This window comes from Notolepis coatsorum (genome assembly GCF_963971535.1).
Source record: "Notolepis coatsorum genome assembly, chromosome: 10".
In the NCBI taxonomy this organism is placed as follows: domain Eukaryota; kingdom Metazoa; phylum Chordata; class Actinopteri; order Aulopiformes; family Paralepididae; genus Notolepis; species Notolepis coatsorum.
The window spans coordinates 20727245-20749744 of record NC_140174.1 but is presented as its reverse complement, the minus strand read 5'-3'; the positions used below and the strand labels follow the sequence as shown (position 1 = coordinate 20749744).

Sequence of the window (22500 nt, the reverse complement as noted above, 5' to 3'; positions counted from 1 at the left end):
GGTGCTATAGATAACATTCAGCCACTAGATGGTGCTATAGATACCATTCAGCCACTAGATGGTGCTATAGATAACATTTAGCCACTAGATGGTGCTATAGATAACATTCAGCCACTAGATGGTGCTATATGAGTGAATGAGTGACAGTGACATTGATCTCCAGAACAGAAACACTGACTCTGCTGTGATTGGTCCGTCCTGACAGGAGAGGAGTGGCTCCACCGTGCCGTCCATTCTCAACAGGATGCAGACCAAACAGACTCCGCCCACTTTCAACAAGACCAACAAGTTCACGTCTGGCTTCCAGAACATCGTTGACGCCTACGGCATCGGGAACTATCGGGAGATCAACCCAGGTTGGGATCCTCATAATATCATAATGTTAGAGGAATAAACTACCTGGAGATCAACCCAGGTTGGGATCCTCATAATATCATAATGTTAGAGGAATAGCTGCAGTACAACCGCTATGTTCCATAACACCCCCTATCTGACGTCCATGTTCCATAACGCCCCCCCTATCTGACGTCCATGTTCCATAACGCCCCCCCTATCTGACGTCCATGTTCCATAACGCCCCCCCCTATCTGACATCCATGTTCCATAACGCCCCCCCTATCTGACATCAAGATCCCATAACGCCCCCCCTATCTGACGTCCATGTTCCATAACACCCCCCTATCTGACGTCCATGTTCCATAACGCCCCCCCTATCTGACATCCATGTTCCATAACGCCCCCTATCTGACATCCATGTTCCATAACACCCCCTATCTGACATCCATGTTCCATAACGCCCCCTATCTGACGTCCATGTTCCATAACACCCCCTATCTGACATCCATGTTCCATAACACCCCCTATCTGACATCCATGTTCCATAACGCCCCCTATCTGACATCCATGTTCCATAACACCCCCTATCTGACGTCCATGTTCCATAACGCCCCCTATCTGACATCCATGTTCCATAACGCCCCCTATCTGACATCCATGTTCCATAACGCCCCCTATCTGACATCCATGTTCCATAACACCCCCTATCTGACATCCATGTTCCATAACGCCCCCTATCTGACGTCCATGTTCCATAACACCCCCTATCTGACATCCATGTTCCATAACACCCCCTATCTGACATCCATGTTCCATAACGCCCCCTATCTGACATCCATGTTCCATAACACCCCCTATCTGACGTCCATGTTCCATAACGCCCCCTATCTGACATCCATGTTCCATAATGCCCCCTATCTGACATCCATGTTCCATAACACCCCCCCCCCCCCCCCCCCCCTATCTTTTGTCCATGTTCCATAACGCCCCCCCCCCTATCTTTTGTCCATGTTCCATAACGCCCCCCCCCCCCCCTTATCTGACGTCCATGTTCCATAACCCCCCCCCTAGCTGACATCCATGTTCCATAACACCCCCCCCTATGAATGAATGAATGAATGAATGAATGAATGAATGAATGAATGAATGAATGAAAACTTTATTTAACAGATTGCAGAATGGGTACAATACAGTACGGCCCCATACATACAATTGTTAAGGGGATGTAGACCAGAGAAAGACGTTTGTCTTGTTTACATCAGGGTCCCCCAATGGACGCCCCCTATCTGACGTCCATGTTACATAACGCCCCCTATCTGACGTCCATGTTCCATAACACCCCCCCCTATCTGACGTCCATGTTCCATAACACCCCCCCCCTATCTGACGTCCATGTTTCATAACACCCCCCCCTATCTGACGTCCATGTTCCATAACACCCCCCCCCTATCTGACGTCCATGTTTCATAACACCCCCCCCTATCTGACGTCCATGTTCCATAACGCCCCCCCCCCCCCTATCTTTTGTCCATGTTCCATAACGCCCCCCCCCCCTATCTTTTGTCCATGTTCCATAACGCCCCCCCCCCCTTATCTGATGTCCATGTTCCATAACGCCCCCCCCCCCCCCTATCTGACGTCCATGTTCCATAACGCCCCCCCCCCCCCTATCTGATGTCCATGTTCCGTAATGCCCCCTATCTGACATCCATGTTCCATAAAGCCCCCCTATCTGACATCCATGTTCCATAACACCCCCTATCTGACGTCCATGTTCCATAACTCCCCCCTATCTGACGTCCATGTTCCATAACACCCCCTATCTGACGTCCATGTTCCATAACGCCCCCCCCCCCCCCCCCCTATCTGATGTCCATGTTCCATAATGCCCCCCCCCCCCCTATCTGATGTCCATGTTCCATAATGCCCCCCCCCTTCCTATCTGAGGTCCATGTTCAATAAAGCCTTCATCCTTCCCAAATGGAGCTATTGAAGTTAAAAGCTGCATATATTCTGCTGAAATGAGGCTCATGTTTTTTTTCATATCAGTATATATCGCAATGTCAACCCCCCCCCACCCCCCCCCCCCCCCCCCCCCCCCCCCCAGCTTGACACTCTGTGCTGCTAACATTGATGAAGCAAATGTGTGAACAAGGCCTTATGGTGTCCTCTGTGTGTCTGACCCTAACCCTGACCTCCTCTCTGTGTGTCTGACCGTAGCTCCTCTCTGTGTGTCTGACCGTAGCTCCTCTCTGTGTGTCTGACCGTAGCTCCTCTCCTCTGTGTGTCTGACCGTAGCTCCTCTCTGTGTGTCTGACCGTAGCTCCTCTCCTCTGTGTGTCTGACCGTAGCTCCTCTCCTCTGTGTGTCTGACCGTAGCTCCTCTCCTCTGTGTGTCTGACCGTAGCTCTTCTCTGTGTGTCTGACCGTAGCTCCTCTCTGTGTGTCTGACCGTAGCTCCTCTCTGTGTGTCTGACCGTAGCTGCTCTCTGTGTGTCTGACCGTAGCTCCTCTCTGTGTGTCTGACCGTAGCTCCTCTCCTCTGTGTGTCTGACCGTAGCTCCTCTCCTCTGTGTGTCTGACCGTAGCTCCTCTCTGTGTGTCTGACCGTAGCTCCTCTCCTCTGTGTGTCTGACCGTAGCTCCTCTCTGTGTGTCTGACCGTAGCTCCTCTCTGTGTGTCTGACCGTAGCTCCTCTCTGTGTGTCTGACCGTAGCTCCTCTCCTCTGTGTGTCTGACCGTAGCTCCTCTCTGTGTGTCTGACCGTAGCTCCTCTCTGTGTGTCTGACCGTAGCTCCTCTCTGTGTGTCTGACCGTAGCTCCTCTCTGTGTGTCTGACCGTAGCTCCTCTCTGTGTGTCTGACCGTAGCTCCTCTCTGTGTGTCTGACCGTAGCTCCTCTGCTCTCCTCTCTGACCGCAGCTCCTCTCCTCTCTGTGTCTGACCGTAGCTCCTCTGCTCTCCTCTCTGACCGCAGCTCCTCTCCTCTCTGTGTCTGACCGTAGCTCCTCTCTGTGTGTCTGACCGTAGCTCCTCTCTGTGTGTCTGACCGTAGCTCCTCTCCTCTGTGTGTCTGACCGTAGCTCCTCTCTGTGTGTCTGACCGTAGCTCCTCTCTGTGTGTCTGACCGTAGCTCCTCTCTGTGTGTCTGACCGTAGCTCCTCTCTGTGTGTCTGACCGTAGCTCCTCTGCTCTCCTCTCTGACCGCAGCTCCTCTCCTCTCTGTGTCTGACCGTAGCTCCTCTGCTCTCCTCTCTGACCGCAGCTCCTCTCCTCTCTGTGTCTGACCGTAGCTCCTCTCCTCTCCTCTCTCACCGTAGCTCCTCTGCTCTCCTCTCTGACCGCAGCTCCTCTCCTCTCCTCTCTGACCGTAGCTCCTCTGCTCTCCTCTCTGACCGCAGCTCCTCTCCTCTCCTCTCTGACCGTAGCTCCTCTGCTCTCCTCTCTGACCGCAGCTCCTCTCCTCTCCTCTCTGACCGTAGCTCCTCTGCTCTCCTCTCTGACCGCAGCTCCTCTCCTCTCCTCTCTGACCGTAGTTCCTCTGCTCTCCTCTCTGACCGCAGCTCCCTACACCATCATCACCTTCCCCTTCCTGTTTGCCGTGATGTTTGGGGACATGGGCCACGGGCTGCTGATGGCCAGCTTCGCCCTCTACCTGGTGGTGCGCGAGAGCCGGCTGCTGTCCCAGAAGACAGACAACGAGGTAGGAATCAGCCTGGAGGGACCTGCCAATGGTGGAAAGTAACTAAGTATTTTTTTTTACTCAAGTACTGTACTTAAGCTACTTTCAAGCTACTTGAGTGTTTTCATCTGAGGGAACTTTATACTTTTACTCCAATACTTACTTCTGTTTTCAACAGAACATATTGTACTTTTTACATTTATCTGAACCCCATCGGTTACTGGTTACTTTAAAGAGAAGGATTTTGCATAGAAAACATAATAATATACAAAATAAAAAAGGTATGAAGATTATATACTTTCACATTTGAAGCCTGTCAAGTTCGAGAGGATGTAATCGGAGCGGCATAACTGGACCCATACCACTTTAACATAACCTATATAGGTCAATGGATACACAAACATTATGTAGAAATCATACTTTTACTTTAGATACTTAAGTACATTCAATAGCAAATACCTCTCTACTTTTACTTAAGTAGATATTTGAATGGAGGACTTTTACTTTTACCAGACCAGAGTACTCATTTATCTGAGTATTTCTACTTTTACTTAAGTAAAGGAACTGTGAAGAAGTTCCACTGCTTTGCAGGGAAGATGACAGATGTTCCCCCAGTTCACTAGAAGCTGCAGTATCTTGAGGAGCCACTCTGGTCTGTTGTAATCCCTCAGATGTTCCCCCAGTCCTCTAGAAGCTACAGTATCTTGAAGGTCTCGACCCTCTCTGCGCCGTCCGCGTGCTTACGAAACCAAGCCGCATTTCTCGGAGACGCTCTCTGATTGGCACTGACTGACGCTCTCTGATTGGCCACTGACGCGTTTGCCCAATCCGTGACGAGCTGTGTCTTTGCCCATTTCCACGCCAAACAGCCTGCAAACTACCTGGCGTTCTATCGCCATGCTCTAAGACAAACTCTAACCTTAACCAACTTCGAAAGAGTGCCTAAGCTTAACCGTCGAAAGAATTTGCCGTCACGCTCTAAGACAAACTCTAACCTTAACCAACTTCGAAGAGTGCCTAAGCTTAACCAGTGTAGAAACAGGCGTCGGCCAATCAGAGAGCGTCTCCGAGAAATGCGGCTTGGTTTCGTAATCACGCGCGCCGCCCCCCATCTCCCTGTCTCCGGCTGTCTCGGAGCGATGAACGTCCCGTGATTAAGACGGGGAGGACGCGACCCTCTTTGCGTCGCCCCTGTGCCTCAAATAGATTGAGTGCTTGCATTCATTCATTTATTTGCATTTATGGTGTTCTTGTTTTGTTCTTGACTTATTGTTATGTTTCTTCTTGACTTGTTTAAAGAAGACGTGTCCGGCCCATGGGGATATTAACGTGTGTTGTCGGGCCTTACAAATACATTTGATTTGATTTGAGTCTCATAATCCCCCAGATGTTCAACATGGTGTTTGCCGGTCGCTACATCATCCTGCTGATGGGCCTGTTCTCCATCTACACCGGCATCATCTACAACGACTGCTTCTCCAAGTCCCTGAACATGTTCGGCTCCGGCTGGAGCGTCCGGCCCATGTTCTCCTCCAAGGACTCCAGGGGAGGCAACTGGACGTGAGTGTTTAACCCTAACCCTGTTGGAATCAGCCCTAACCCTGTTGGAATCATCCCTAACCCTGTTGGAATCATCCCTAACCCTAACCCTGTTGGAATCATCCCTAACCCTGTTGGAATCATCCCTAACCCTAACCCTGTTGGAATCATCCCTAACCCTAACCCTGTTGGAATCATCCCTAACCCTAACCCTGTTGGAATCATCCCTAACCCTGTTGGAATCATCCCTAACCCTAACCCTGTTGGAATCATCCCTAACCCTAACCCTGTTGGAATCATCCCTAACCCTAACCCTGTTGGAATCATCCCTAACCCTGTTGGAATCAGCCCTAACCCTAACCCTGTTGGAATCATCCCTAACCCTAACCCTGTTGGAATCATCCCTAACCCTAACCCTGTTGGAATCATCCCTAACCCTGTTGGAATCAGCCCTAACCCTAACCCTGTTGGAATCATCCCTAACCCTAACCCTGTTGGAATCATCCCTAACCCTGTTGGAATCAGCCCTAACCCTAACCCTGTTGGAATCATCCCTAACCCTAACCCTGTTGGAATCAGCCCTAACCCTAACCCTGTTGGAATCAGCCCTAACCCTGTTGGAATCATCCCTAACCCTAACCCTGTTGGAATCAGCCCTAACCCTGTTGGAATCATCCCTAACCCTGTTGGAATCATCCCTAACTAACCCTGTTGGAATCAGCCCTAACCCTAACCCTGTTGGAATCATCCCTAACCCTGTTGGAATCATCCCTAACCCTAACCCTGTTGGAATCATCCCTAACCCTAACCCTGTTGGAATCAGCCCTAACCCTAACCCTGTTGGAATCAGCCCTAACCCTGTTGGAATCATCCCTAACCCTAACCCTGTTGGAATCATCCAAACCAACCGGGGTTTGCTCAGTATCACCATCATCTGTGATACATAACACTGAGAGTTCTTCTAAATCTACAATGTGATTTGACTTAGGATAATAAGGTTACAATTAAAGGTGCTATAGATAACATTTTTATGTAGAGTAATCGTGTACAATTATAATAATAATAATAATATATCCACAGAGCTTTTAGGTGCAGAATAAAGGTATTGCTTTCCCCCCCAGAAACGTATTGATTAATACCATTACCAAACATTAATACCCCCCCCCCCCACCCACCCAACCACCTCCAATGTACAGTCCCCCCCACCCCCCCAACCCCACCCCACCTACCCAACCTCCTCCAATGTACAGTTTCTACGTCAAATGTATATACTCTCTTTTCTGGACTCTTTTCGTATCACAAACAGTACTGTATTTGCAAATCTGGTATGTCATAAATTTATAGATGTAGCAGTACTGTCTATCTGTATGTCATGTATGTCATGATGAATTGAAAATGGGGGACCCTGATGTAAACAAGACGAAAGTCTTTCTCTGGTCTGCATCCCCTTAACAATTGTATGTTTTGAGCTGTACTGTACTGTACTCATTCTGCAATCTGTTAATAAAGTTTTCAATCAATCAATCAATCAATCAATCAATCAATCAATCAATCAATCAATCAATCAATCAATCAAACAATGAATTTGTCATTTAAACAATGTTTGCGGGTCCAGAATGAATGTTGTTGTTGATTGATTGATTGATTGATTTTATTTGACATAATAAAATACAATACACAGGTGCATACAGTATAAAAATACATCAGTATAGCGCAAGAAAGTCCTTAGACTTATTTCCATTGCGGTCCCAGGATAAGGCAGGCAGATCAAAAAGAGGGACATGCACAGTATGCTACTCCTCCTATTTGACAACCCAGAGTCAATCACACACCTACTCAATTAACTATAACAATTACAATAATAATATAAAAAGTACATAAAAAAACACATCATCTTAATATCAGACTCAAAGCTACAGGCTACACTACCCTAAGTTTCAAAATGGCGGAGCTGTCGCAAGAATAAAAAACCTACTGTACATACAGTAGATTTCATTCTCTGTTCTTCATGCACGCCTGGTGATACTAAATCCAAATTAAACTCTGCCATTGTAAAGAGTAGATTTGGCCCGATCCATAGTGTGCAAGTTGGCTATAATAAGGTCATTTATAGGCCTCATATTCTATATTCTATAATAATATTTCAAATAGCATGGGTCCGGATGGCAGAATTCAGTACTGTATCTACAAAACCTTCTGTTTAATCATCGTCCCTTTATTCATTTCCTTAGATTTTCTGTACACGTGATCTCAACAAGGTACTGAACGAGCTCAGTGGCAGTTTCTTATATCTGGTCATATTTAGCATGGTGTTATTCACTGTCAAAGATGCAAAGAAAAATCATAATTCATATTCTCCTTTGTTTCATCACAATTTAAGCAAGCCTAGTAATAGACACAATATTTCTGACACTGGGAATACATTCACTGAGGTCCATAGATGTCCCTAGATACCAAGAACATGCAAATGGACCTTGTAGAAGTGGAGCAATCTTCCATTTACTTAGGTATGTATTTTAGGCGGATTTTCAGAAAATAGGGCTCCGGGCTTAAGTCAATCAGCGCCAGAGGGCGCTGTGTACTGTGTTGGTTAAAAGGCCAACGCTTTAAAGTATAGGAATACGTGGCTGTGTTTGCAGGGCTAAAACTATATTATATATTATAGCTATGGATATAATACTATTGCCCATTTGACATAGAGTATCTATCGTTCAATTTGTGAAAAAAATACAAAATACAAAAAAATATAAATATACTGTGGTGAATATAAGTATAGTTTTAGAGTGGTCTAGGGTAATTCCCAAAAGGCTGCATAATAGCCATATGCGTGTATTCTACTAAAAGCATTGTCGTTTCTTGCCTGGACTAGCTACTATTCTCAAATCAAATCTAGATTATAGGTATTATGTTTCATCATGAATGCATGAAAGGGGCGGGGGTCGTTTTTTAATGCTTTGATCGTCACCAACGGAATACGTTACACAGTACATTACACACATATACGCTCCAATCGCAATGAAGGAATTATTGTATCAACGCAAGATTGATACCATATAGCCCTTACCTTGACTAGGATGTACCCCAAAAAGAATATTCCAATTATCTGATCGCCATTCCAAGTATTGATGTCGATCCTGTCGCCAACCTAATCCACCAAAGAACATGAATCGGGAGTGTTTGATTCTTATAAATCCATGCGTTATAACCGCTCGTCATGCCCGACAAGGAAAAGTCAGCCCGGACCTATATAATCGACGCACACCCGAATACACAGAGTTTCAAAATATGTGCAATACTGGCCGCAACCTACCAGGTGGCGGTATTGTACTTTTGCGATCTCAGAGACATTCCCAATGATAACATCAGGCTCCCTGGATGGATAATGAATGGAAATATCGAATAAAAGAAATAACGATGAAAACCCGACTTTTCTCGGGTTTGGCGCTCAAGCGTCGGCGAGTTAACCCGACTTTATTCGGGTCTGGCGTACATTGAGTTAAGAGACTAATAACATGTTGGCTCATGTAGCAGGGTCCTGGCACGGCACACCTAAATGGAACAGAACCATCATTATTCATTGTATTAGTTACACTTGTGTTTACCCTGCTATGAATTGTCAAGACAGCCACTTTGGTTGAAGGCCTATTGAATGTTCATTATTGTCCTTTTAGAATTTTTTTTATTTCAATTCAGAATTGTAACACCTCAATGTACCGGTGCTCTTTTTCATTGGGACTCAATTTGCTGAAAATGCGTGTAGGTTTGAAACCCTGGAGGGAAACTCGGTCCTCCAACTGGACCCAGCTGTCGCCGGTGTCTTCAACGGACCTTATCCACTCGGAATTGATCCGGTAACCTTTCCATACTTACAAGGACATAAAACAAATGGCACCTTGCTAGCTTGTTGATAGAGAGCGTTCTAACATCTCTTCACAAAACAAATGGCACCTTGCCAGCTTGTTGATAGAGAGCGTTCTAACATATCTTCACAAAACAAATGACACCTTGCTAGCTTGTTGATAGAGAGCGTTCTAACATCTCTTCACAAAACAAATGACACCTTGCTAGCTTGTTGACAGAGAGCGTTCTAACATCTGTTCACTCTCATGTACTGTATGGCCTTGGAACAGGCCAGTATGTAGATAGACAATTTTGATGTATATATCTTATACATGTAGTATGCAATCATACCTGTAGATATATGTATTTATATGTTGGTACTACATAGGTACGTTTATGACCATGTGTGTTCTGCATGTAAGGTCTTTATATAAAGTATGTATATACTGTTTATGTATATGCTTCATAATAATTAATTATTGATACGTTTTTCAATAACTTTATTGTCTTGGAAGCCAATATGGGAAGGGTTAGGGTTAGGATTAGACTGATGTGTGTCTGTCCCTGGTTAGGGTTAGACTGATGTGTGTCTGTCCCTGGTTAGGGTTAGGGTTAGGGTTAGACTGATGTATGTCTGTCCCTGGTTAGGGTTAGGGTTAGGGTTAGACTGATGTATGTCTGTCGCTGTAGATCTGGAACATCGCCACCAACAAGCTGACCTTCCTCAACTCCTTCAAGATGAAGATGTCTGTGATCCTGGGCGTGATCCACATGCTGTTTGGAGTGTCTCTCAGTCTCTTCAACCACCTGTAAGTGTCTTTTTCAACACAGGGAGGACATATAGACTGTGTCTGTGGTGTGTTGTTGTCTGAATGCTTCCCCCCGGGGAATTATTCAAGTTATGATCTCATGTTGTCTTTTCTCATTGGATATGTTGTCTTGTTTTGTGTCTTATCATGTAATCTCATCTCATGTCATCTCATATGATCCAATCTCATCTCATATGATCTAATCTCATCTCATATTATTTCATCTCATCTCATTATCTCATCTCATCTCATATTATCTAATATCATATATATATCATCACTTCTCTTTTCATCTCATCTATTCTCATCTCATCTCATCTCATGGTATCTCCTCTCCTCTCCTCTTCTCTCCTCTCTTCTCTTTTCATCTCATCTATTCTCATCTCATCTCATCTCATCTCATGGTATCTCCCCTCCTCTCATCTCATCTAATTTCATCTCGTGGTATCTCCTCTCCTCTCCTCTCTTCTCATCTCATCTCATCTCATCTTGTGGTATCTCCTCTCCTCTCTTCTCCTCTCCTCTCCTCTCCTCTCCTCTCCTCTCCTCTCCTCTCCTCTCCTCTCCTCTCCTCTCCTCTCATCTCATCTCATCTCATCTCGTGGTATCTCCTCTCCCCTCTTCTCATCTCCTACTCCCCTCTCCTCTCCCCTCTTCTCTTCTCATCTCATCTCCTCCTCTCCTCTCATCCCCTCTCCTCTCCCCTCTTCTCTTCTCATCTCCTCCTCTCCTCTCCTCTCCCCTCTTCTCATCTCATCTCGTCACTTCTCATCTCGTCTGCTCTCCTCTCCCCTCTTCTCATCTCATCTCCTCTCCTCTCCTCACATCTTGTCTCTTCTCATCTCGTCTCCTCTGTTCTCCTCTCCTCTCCTCTGTTCTCCTCTCCTCTCTTCTCATCTCGTCTGCTCTCCTCTCGTCTCTTCTCATCTCATCTCGTCTCTTCTCTTCTCTTCTCATCTCATCTCCTCTCATCTCCTCTCCTCTCTGCCCAGGTATTTCAAGAAGCCCCTGAACATCTTCCTAGGCTTCATCCCAGAGATCGTGTTCATGGCCAGCCTGTTTGGTTACCTCATCCTGCTGGTCGTCTACAAGTGGATGGCCTACGACGCCTTCACCTCCAAGGAGGCCCCCAGCCTGCTCATCCACTTCATCAACATGTGCCTGTTCAACTACAACGACCCCACCAACCCGCCCCTGTACCGGGGACAGGTGCTGTACCATAACCCCCCCAACCAGCCCTGTACCGGGGACAGGTGCTGTATCATAACCCCCCCAACCCGCCCCTGTACCGGGGACAGGTGCTGTACCATAACCCCCCCAACCAGCCCTGTACCGGGGACAGGTGCTGTACCATAACCCCCCCAACCAGCCCTGTACCGGGGACAGGTGCTGTACCATAACCCCCCCAACCAGCCCTGTAACGGGGACTTCGGATGAGACGCTAAACCGAGGTCCTGACTAAATTTGGTCGTTAAAAGAACCCAGGACACCTATCGCAAAGAGTAGGGGGTTCCCAGACGTTCCTGGCCAAATTCCCAATCAGGTCTCTGACATCAAGGCCACCTAATCATCCCTCCCCCTTTAATTGGCTGATATCAATCCCTGTCTCCTGAGCCGTTCAGTCATTGTGTAGTGTGATGTGTGCCTGGTGCCAGTGTATGGTAGTCATTGTGTAGTGTGATGTGTGTCTGGTGCCAGTGTATGGTAGTCATTGTGTAGTGTGATGTGTGTCTGGTGCCAGTGTATGGTAGTCATTGTGTAGTGTGATGTGTGTCTGGTGCCAGTGTATGGTAGTCATTGTGTAGTGTGATGTGTGCCTGGTGCCAGTGTATGGCAGTCATTGTGTAGTGTGATGTGTGCCTGGTGCCAGTGTATGGCAGTCATTGTGTAGTGTGATGTGTGCCTGGTGCCAGTGACTGGTAGTCATTGTGTAGTGTGATGTGTGCCTGGTGCCAGTGACTGGTAGTCATTGTGTAGTGTGATGTGTGCCTGGTGCCAGTGTATGGTAGTCATTGTGTAGTGTGATGTGAGCCTGGTGCCAGTGTATGGTAGTCAGTGAGTAGTGTGATGTGTGCCTGGTGCCAGTGTATGGCAGCCATTGAGCCTGTAGCCCAGGGTTGGGTGCTACCAGTGGTGGTGAAGGAGGCAATTTCCACCCTACATTGTGGTGAGCGCTTTGAGTGTCTAGAAAAGCGCTATATAAATGTAATGAATTATTATTCATTAATTATAAATCAAGGGGGCTGGGTGGCGTAGCGGAGATCGCGCTCGTCACCAATGCAAGAGACTCCGGTATCGAATCCCAGTCTCAGCATTGCCTTCGGCTTGGGCCGGCCGTCATACTGGCTCATTTGGCAGAGTCAGCGGGTGGAAGCCGATGGGTGGGGATTGGATGTTGTGGACAGCGACCCCTACAGGTCGGTTGGGAGACGCCTGCACAGCAGAGACAGGAAGTGGCTAGGGTAGTGTGAGCCTCCCATGTGTTACACCTCGCCAATGAGAGTCCGCGCTGGCAGGCGAAAAGATGTGACAGGCTGCCTCCTCGTGTGCCGGAGGGAACACGTGATGCAAGGCTTCTATCCTCTCTACAACCGACCAGTGGGGGGCATAGTCGAGCAACGTTTAAGACAGGGGAGGGGAGAATTGGATACACGAAATTGGGATAGGAGAAAAAATTGAAAATAAGGAGAAAAAGTAGATAAATATTTTTTTTTAGCACGAAGGCTTGCAGTGTGAACGTAGCCTAAGTAACCTTGGTCAACTACAAGAAAATAAGTCCCATTTAGCTGAGGAAGTAACTTACTGATTCACTGAACACAAGGCAGGAAGTAGAAAAATAAAATACAAAAAAGAAACATAATTCAGTATATAATTTAGCAAATGTTACAAACGTTTCATAGTTTTATGTACAAAACGTACATTTCTTTTTAATTTCTTTTTAATTTTAAAATTGTTTTCCTTTGTCACTATTTGAACACATTTGAGTAATTTCTTAAAAGTAAAAGCTTAAAAGCTTCACTGAACACAGGGCAGGAAGTGACCTCACTGAACACAGGGCAGAAAGTGACCTCAGCTTCACTGAACACAGGGCAGGAAGTGACCTCAGCTTCACTGAACACAGGGCAGAAAGTGACCTCAGCTTCACTGAACACAGGGCAGGAAGTGACCTCACTGAACACAGGGCATGAAGTGACCTCACTGAACACAGGGCAGGAAGTGACCTCAGCTTCACTGAACACAGGGCAGGAAGTGGCCTCAGCTTCACTGAACACAGGGCAGGAAGTTACCTCAGCTTCACTGAACACAGGGCAGGAAGTGACCTCAGCTTCACTGAACACAGGGCAGGAAGTGACCTCACTGAACACAGGGCAGGAAGTGACCTCACAGGGCAGGAAGTGACCTCACTGAACACAGGGCAGGAAGTGACCTCCGCCCCAGTGGACGCAGCGTGTTGTGATTAACCCCGTGTTAACCTCTCTCTCACCTGTAGATGGCGGTGCAGGTGCTGCTGGTGCTGACTGCTCTTGCATGTGTTCCCTGTATGCTGATTGTGAAAACTATGGTGCTGCGGCGTCAGCACTTGAGGAAAAAGCAGCTGGTATGTCGACCTGCCCCCCCCCCCCTCCCCCCACCTATAACCTCTGCTGTATAACCTCCTTTGTATAACCTTTGACCTTTTCTTCTTTCACTTCTATTCTGCCATTCATTTTGATGTACATTGTGCTGATGTTGTGTTTGTGTTGTCATGATGATGTTGTGTTTGTGTTGTCATGACGATGCTTGGAGCACGCCTCTGGGAGTCCCTACGCAGAAACTGATTCCTCAGAGATATTTCAACAATATCATAACAATTAAGGAAAGATTGTTGGAATACTCACAGAGTAGTGTTAGTAGCCACGCTTCCCAATCTGAGGGCACCCCTAACAGTCAAAGTTGTTACCTGTGCACATCAAGCACTTGGGTTCGATTCACTTTCAGTTCAATCAATTGAAAACGTAAACAGAACTTGTAGTTCATTTAATGGGTTAGGGTTAGGGTTATGGTGTTAAAAGCGTTCATTGTTATTTTCTAGTTCAATGGACCAATGACTCATGATGGAGGTTTTTGAAGGGAATTCCCCTCAGATGGAATCATGGAGACCCATAGATCTTTTAACACATCAAGGAGGTTTAAAACATCTGTTGAGATCTTCTAACACATCAAGCAGGTTTAAAACATCTGTTGAGATCTTTTAAAACATCTGTTGAGATATTTTAAAACATCTGTTGAGATCTTTTAACACATCAAGGAGGTTTAAAACATCTGTTGGCACCGTGCTTTAAAAATCCTATTGAGAGGGTTGGTTTCCACTTCATGTAGATTCGATTAGATTCCGATTAGATTAGATTAAAATGTATTGTCATCATGCAGCACAAGTAAAGTACAGCTAAAATAAGTTTGGCATCCAACCAGAGAGCAAATGTAATAGTGCTCATCAGTAAACACGAGGGCGTGCCATGAAAATAACAACAAACCAGATGAAACATCACAGAGCGAACTAGCAGGAGATACAGGACAACTATGCCGAAAATAGTAATAGTTAAAAATAATAAAAATTAGGGCTGGGACTTTATCACGTTAATTTCGTTTAATTAACTACAGAAAAAATTTAACTTTTTTCCCCCAATGGTCAACTGTTCTGGAATGTACTTGAAAGTACTGTGTTTTACTTTTACCTCGAAAGTGCTAGCTTGAGTTTACAAAAGGTCCTTTGCGCTATATATATATATTATTACTAAAAGTGCTGGACTTTGTTAAAAATTGCATTGATCTGTTGGTCTGTGTACTAGCTAATAAACACGATTTTGCTGCTTAAATGTATGTATAATGTATATTCATTGATTCACTCGTATACCAAAATACATTTGAATTGAAAATGTTTGCTTTTCGCATTCAAATATTGATACGTGTTTAAAATGCGATTCATTTTGATTAATTAAAGTCAAAGTCAAAGTCAGCTTTATTGTCGCTTCTCATAATGTCAAGACATACAGAGATTATGTTTAACTAACTATAAAGTCTTGAATTAATTATAATAAAAAAATGTATCGAGTCCCACCACTAAAAAAAATATACAGTACATCCATTTTGTGTTCTTATTAGGATAAATCATGTCCAAGCTGCGTGATTAGCTTGCTGTAGCTAGTAACTTTATTTACAGTAAAATATCCAAAACTTCACACCCAGAAAACTACTGAAAATATGAGATGAGATACCATGAGGGGTGGGGGAGTTTGCAAGAAACATAATTCCCCCACAATGCTATTCACAAGGCGCAGTGTTCCTGGACATAATGTTCAAAAACACTAACGGGTTTCGGAGATGATTCAGATCAGGATCCCAAATCCACACAATCGATTGAACTGGAACTGTTATCGACCCCAAACCCAGAACTTGTTGGTGCCACTGAGGCAAGATACTATTCAGAACCACACAAACCCAGAACTTAGTGCCTCTGAGGCAAGATACTATTCAGAACCACACAAACCCAGAACTTAGTGCCTCTGAGGCTAGATACTATTCAGAACCACACAAACCCAGAACTTAGTGCCTCTGAGGCAAGATACTATTCAGAACCACACAAACCCAGAACTTAGTGCCTCTGAGGCTAGATACTATTCAGAACCACACAAACCCAGAACGTAGTGCCTCTGAGGCTAGATACTATTCAGAACCACACAAACCCAGAACTTAGTGCCTCTGAGGCTAGATACTATTCAGAACCACACAAACCCAGAACTTAGTGCCTCTGAGGCTAGATACTATTCAGAACCACACAAACCCAGAACTTAGTGCCTCTGAGGCTAGATACTATTCAGAACCACACAAACCCAGAACTTAGTGCCTCTGAGGCTAGATACTATTCAGAACCACACAAACCCAGAACTTAGTGCCTCTGAGGCTAGATACTATTCAGAACCACACAAACCCAGAACTTAGTGCCTCTGAGGCTAGATACTATTCAGAACCACACAAACCCAGAACTTAGTGCCTCTGAGGCTAGATACTATTCAGAACCACACAAACCCAGAACGTAGTGCCTCTGAGGCTAGATACTATTCAGAACCACACAAACCCAGAACTTAGTGCCTCTGAGGCTAGATACTATTCAGAACCACACGAAGCGTAACCCTCCCACGGCGTGCTGTAAGCTGGACACAGCTCTCTTGTATTTAGTCCCAGAAGAGGGAAGCGCCGCCCGGTCTAGAGCAGTCTTTAGAGCAAACAGGCGTGTCCTCATCCTCCACCGGACTCACCCAACAGGGCACGTTCGGAGGGGTGCGGGTCGGCAACGGGCCCACGGAGGACGAGGCTGGTATCGTGGACCACGACCAGCTCTCCCAGCACTCCGAGGAGGGTGACGAGGTGAGCCACGGTTCATGTGTTCCCGACGTCTGAGAAAAACCGCCAGTAACAAATGGATGTTTGAGTACTTACATGTACTCATTGCTCTGTTTCAGAACCTCGGATTATTGTACACTATACTTTTCTGAGATTGGTCATTTCCATGGTGATGGTATTCAGATACTTTCTCCTCGCTCCTCCCCTCACGCTCCTCCCCCCACGCTCCTCCCCCCACGCTCCTCCCCCTCACGCTCCTCCCCCCCCCCCCTCCCCTCACGCTCCTCCCCCCCACGCTCCTCCCCCCCACGCTCCTCCCCTCACGCTCCTCCCCCCACGCTCCTCCCCCTCACGCTCCTCCCCTCATGCTCCTCCCCTCACGCTCCTCCCCCTCACGCTCCTCCCCCCACGCTCCTCCCCCCACGCTGCTCCCCTCCTCGGGTTACATGTCTTTTCTAGAACCCAGGAGCAGGACACAGGCGCAGGAGAAGGGAGCGGTTTAGAATATTTAATGAGAGTATGGGGAAGCAAGGTCAAGGGTCAAGGAGTGGAGGAGCGACAGACTGGGTGGGTGTGTGTGTGAGGTCCATGATGGTTCAGGCTGGTGAGGGTCCGTGGTTCAGGTGTAGTCCGGAGAGGTGAGATCCTGGACATCAGAGAACAAGAGTTAGTATGAAGCAAAAAGTCACTGGGAACAAGAAGACGAGATTCCATGAACGCTGAGGTCTGAATAGAGTCCTATTATACCACGGGAGGTGAGAACAGCACTCTGACAAGGAGTGACAAGAGTGCAGGCCGCCTAAATTCTTATCCTAACCCATGTTTGCGCGTTTGCGATCTGATTGGCCACTGACGTTTCTGGTCATGTGACATGTGCACCAATCGTGTGACGGCAAGTTCTTTCGACGGTTAAGCTTAGGCACTCTTTTGAAGTTGGTTAAGGTTAGAGTTTGTCTTAGAGCAGGGCGATAGAACGCCAGCCCTTATTCTATCCTTAACCAACTTCGAAAGAGTCGCCTAAGCTTAACCAGTGATAAACTAGGCGCAGGCCCGGCGCCATGGGCGGGCATTAGGGGGCCGGGCCCGCCCACTGAGTCAGCTGTGCCCACCCTGGTAAAAAAATAAAAATAAATAAAAAAATTCCAATCAAAGTCAACTATCCAAATCCTTAGGCGGGGACAGCCCTAGTTGGCACTGATGTCAACAACAACACTACTGAAGCTAGCACGGCACTCTGTGAGAATTTGTTTTCTACCCTCAAGAACGTCTTTACAGAACATCGCCTTAGTATGCTTCATCGACGCAACTAAGGCCAATTTAATTCAGTTGGCATTTGAGAAGGACTTAACAAAAAAGTTCAGGAATGAGTGGAGGGGCAGTATTTTAAGAAGATTTCACTCTGTCCCCAAACACCGCTTGCCTCTCTACTTATGATGGTGAGTAGTCTGTGGAGGAATTTTGTTTGCTTTTTTATGCACCTTATTTTTGTCAGTTCAGTTCAGTTTGTCAGTGAATTCAGAAGTGTTGAATAAATGGAGACTTTTCAAAGATATAGAATAGAATAGAATAGAAATGTATTATCCTGAGGGAAATTTGACACTGCAAATCACTCAACATTAAACATTTAGACAGAACAAATCACAAATAAGTATAACAAAACAAATGGATAGAATAGAATTCTAAGAATAGAATAAAATGAAATAAAAATAGAATAAAAGATACAGTAAATAAATACTGTAAAAATATACTGAAGTCTACAGTAGGTGTAATAATGCACAGTGCTGTTTAAAAACTAAGAGTCCAGGAAGATGGTAACTGTCACTCTGTGCTCAGTGATGCAGTGAGGCACAGTGATGCATTGTATAGTCTGATGGCTGTCGGAATGAAGGACTTCCTGTGCCGTTCAGTGCTGCATTTAGGTAGTGTGAGCCTATAACATGCTCCTCCTGTCAGCCAAGTCTGTGTATAGTGGGTGGGAGTGGTTTTCCCTGATGGCCTGGAGCTTCCTCCTCTCCGCCACCCTCGCTAGAGTCCAGCTCCACCCCAACCACGCTACTGGCCTTCTTGACCATCTTATCCAGCCTGTTTGTGTCCCCTGCTCTCAGTCCGCTGCCCCAGCAGGTCTGTTATATATATCCGTTCAGTCTGTTTTTGTAGAAAAATTTGATTTTTCAATTGCCTCTCTGCTGTTTAGTTCAGCACCGTGGGCAGCGCCAAGCAAGCCACAGCGCCGCTGTCCCAGCTGAAACGTATAAAAGGGAACCTGTGTTGAAAAACCATTGTGCCCCCCCGAGAACATTTTATGCCCCCCCCACTCATTTGTTTCTGCAGCCTGGTCTGACTAGGCGTTAGGTCGTTTGCAGGCTGTTCGACGCGGAAATGGGCAAGGACACAGCTCGTCACGCGATTGGGCGCACATGTCACATGACCAGAAACGTCAGTGGCCAATCAGATCGCAAACATGCAAACATGGGTTAGGATAAGAATAGACGCATGCAGGCCTCTCTATCCCGGCTCCTTGATGATGTGAGGGTTCTCAGGTGAAGAAGATAGAAACCAATTTCCTCTCTGTGTATTCAATAGTAAGCTATCCAGCTGCAAGCTAGCCTAGCTTAGCACAAAGGCTAATGGAAGCAGATACAAACCACTAGCCTATAGCTTAAAACTCCGGGAGAGGTGTTTTTGGCCAACAGCTATGCTAGCTGGTCCATACTGTATCTGCTTCCATTTATTTATTCTAAGCTAGGACAGCTTTCTACTGACCACGCAGAGAGGAACTGGTATCTATCTTCTTGTCTGACAGGAACTTCCCATGATGTTGATGTGTTCCCTTTGAATGTGTTTCTCTTTCTCACATTTATTTGAATAATTATCTACAAGTTACTCTCACTAAAAAATAAAGGAAGATCTACCATGACTTCTACCTCAGTTACAGTAACATGACTTCTACCTCAGTTACAGTTACATGACTTCTACCTCAGTTACAGTTACAAGACTTCTACCTCAGTTACATGACTTCTACCTCAGTTACAGTTACATGACTTCTACCTCAGTTACAGTTACATGACTTCTACCTCAGTTACAGTAACATGACTTCTACCTCAGTTACAGTTACATGACTTCTACCTCAGTTACAGTTACATGACTTCTACCTCAGTTACAGTAACATGACTTCTACCTCAGTTACAGTAACATGACTTCTACCTCAGTTACAGTAACATGACTTCTACCTCAGTTACAGTTACATGACTTCTACCTCAGTTACAGTAACATGACTTCTACCTCAGTTACAGTAACATGACTTCTACCTCAGTTACAGTAACATGACTTCTACCTCAGTTACAGTAACATGACTTCTACCTCAGTTACAGTAACATGACTTCTACCTCAGTTACAGTAACATGACTTCTACCTCAGTTACAGTAACATGACTTCTACCTCAGTAACATGACTTCTACCTCAGTTACAGTAACATGACTTCTACCTCAGTTACATGACTTCTACCTCAGTTACAGTTACATGACTTCTACCTCAGTTACATGACTTCTACCTCAGTTACAGTTACATGACTTCTACCTCAGTTACAGTTACATGACTTCTACCTCAGTTACAGTTACATGACTTCTACCTCAGTTACAGTAACATGACTTCTACCTCAGTTACATGACTTCTACCTCAGTTACAGTTACATGACTTCTACCTCAGTTACAGTTACATGACTTCTACCTCAGTTACAGTTACATGACTTCTACCTCAGTGACTTCTACCTCAGTTACAGTTACATGACTTCTACCTCAGTTACAGTTACATGACTTCTACCTCAGTTACAGTTACATGACTTCTACCTCAGTTACATGACTTCTACCTCAGTTACATGACTTCTACCTCAGTTACAGATACATGACTTCTACCTCAGTTACAGTTACATGACTTCTACCTCAGTTACAGTAACATGACTTCTACCTCAGTTACAGTAACATGACTTCTACCTCAGTTACATGACTTCTACCTCAGTTACAGTAACATGACTTCTACCTCAGTTACAGTAACATGACTTCTACCTCAGTTACAGTAACATGACTTCTACCTCAGTTACAGTAACATGACTTCTACCTCAGTTACATGACTTCTACCTCAGTTACAGTAACATGACTTCTACCTCAGTTACATGACTTCTACCTCAGTTACATGACTTCTACCTCAGTTACAGTAACATGACTTCTACCTCAGTTACATGACTTCTACCTCAGTTACAGTAACATGACTTCTACCTCAGTTACATGACTTCTACCAGTTACATGACTTCTACCTCAGTTACAGTTACATGACTTCTACCTCAGTTACAGTAACATGACTTCTACCTCAGTTACAGTAACATGACTTCTACCTCAGTTACATGACTTCTACCTCAGTTACAGTAACATGACTTCTACCGTCTCCTCACTCGTTTTACACCCTTTCCTTGGATGTTTCCTGCAGCACTTAACCCTTTCACTGCCACACTACAGAAGGTTACCGTCGGTAGTGTGATAGTAAAGGGTTAACCTTCTGTAGTGTGGCAGTGAAAGGGTCAACCTGCTGTTGTGTGGCAGTGAAAGGGTTAACCTTCGGTGTATTGTCGCAGTGAAAGGGTTAACCGTTTGGTAGTGCAGCAGTGAAAGGGTTAAACCTGAAACCTTTACTTACTTGTGTTACTCAGGGATGAGGGAAGGGAGGGGGGGGGGCACAAACGAGGGGAGGGCTGGAGGGAGGGATGGAATGGCATAGATAAGAGATTTTCCAAGTCAGAAATGTAAACACCGGTGGTTTTGCGCGAGAGCAACGGTGAGACCTTGCAGCAGGGAATGGAATCTCGGAAAATATTGCCCCTTTTTCCCCCCTCCTTCCTCTGACTCATTTCAAGGTTATAAATCTCCCGGCGTGTTTTGATGGTGTGTCACTCGACTCTTTATCTCAGAAGTCCCAATTTATTATGATCCTCTTCTTGTTCAAGGGCAGCCGTGTGGAATGTTGATGTTGCATAATGTAGGGAGGAGCTGCTCTTAAAGCCCCAATCCTCAATCCACCATGTCTAGCAGCTGCTCTTAAAGCCCCAATCCTCAATCCACCATGTCTAGCAGCTGCTCTTAAAGCCCCAATCCTCAATCCACCAGGTCTAGCAGCTGCTCTTAAAGCCCCAATCCTCAATCCACCAGGTCTCGCAGCTGCTCTTAAAGCCCCAATCCTCAATCCACCAGGTCTCGCAGCTGCTCTTAAAGCCCCAATCCTTAATCCACCATGTCTAGCAGCTGCTCTTAAAGCCCCAATCCTCAAACCACCAGGTCTACCAGCTGCTCTTAAAGCCCCAATCCTCAATCCACCATGTCTAGCAGCTGCTCTTAAAGCCCCAATCCTCAATCCACCAGGTCTCGCAGCTGCTCTTAAACTCCCTGCTGATCCTCTGACCACCAGCCTCTGTTTCTTTTTTTTTAAACTTTGGCCATTCCGCTGGCTCTTTTTGCGTTTATCGTTCTTTTCTCTGGTCAAGTGTGACCGACAGAAACAGGTTGAATGGGGGTACAGATGGGGGGAAGACACTCTGAGAAAGTTACGGCTTTGTCCGGGAATCGAACTTGCTACCCCAGATCCGGGACGAGCACGGTTGTCCCCGGCGCCGAAATAGCGCTCGAGGTACGCGGTGAGCTACTGGAGCTCCCCCAGCCTCTGTTTCTTAACTCCCTGCTGATCCACTGACCACCAGCCTCTTAACTCCCTGCTGACCCACTGACCACCAGCCTCTGTTTCTTAACTCCTTGCTGATCCACTGACCACCAGCCTCTTAACTCCCTGCTGATCCACTGACCACTAGGGTTGGGTACCGTTCACATTTGAACCTATACCGGTACCTGGGAATCGATACCGGTACCCGTGGTAC

At 46.0% G+C, this 22500-nt stretch overlaps 1 protein-coding gene and 1 long non-coding RNA gene across 17 annotated transcripts in view; one reads left to right on the top strand and one right to left on the bottom strand.

The window, feature by feature from the left end:
• Positions 1-22500, top strand: part of LOC311235206 (V-type proton ATPase 116 kDa subunit a 1-like) — a gene marked incomplete at its 5' end in the record, with an annotated part of 66238 nt that overhangs the window by 24467 nt on the left and 19271 nt on the right. For 8 of the 16 annotated variants that reach the window (XM_084322583.1, XM_084322588.1, XM_084322587.1 and 5 more), the window contains 8 exons: positions 206-356; positions 3899-4038; positions 5405-5577; positions 9317-9407; positions 10087-10205; positions 11198-11414; positions 13696-13803; positions 16509-16610. In XM_084322583.1, coding sequence (XP_084178709.1) covers positions 206-356; positions 3899-4038; positions 5405-5577; positions 9317-9407; positions 10087-10205; positions 11198-11414; positions 13696-13803; positions 16509-16610 — 1101 coding nt within the window. Of the gene's footprint in view, positions 1-205; positions 357-3898; positions 4039-5404; positions 5578-9316; positions 9408-10086; positions 10206-11197; positions 11415-13695; positions 13804-16421; positions 16629-22500 lie in introns of all 16 variants that reach the window. The other 8 variants (XM_084322582.1, XM_084322586.1, XM_084322584.1 and 5 more) reach the window with 5 other exon arrangements.
• Positions 17108-22500, bottom strand: part of LOC311235208 — a 30635-nt gene continuing 25242 nt past the window's right edge. Inside the window, exon 4 of the long non-coding RNA XR_014620146.1 lies at positions 17108-17232. This is a non-coding gene — a long non-coding RNA (uncharacterized lncRNA). The remainder of the gene's footprint in view (positions 17233-22500) is intronic.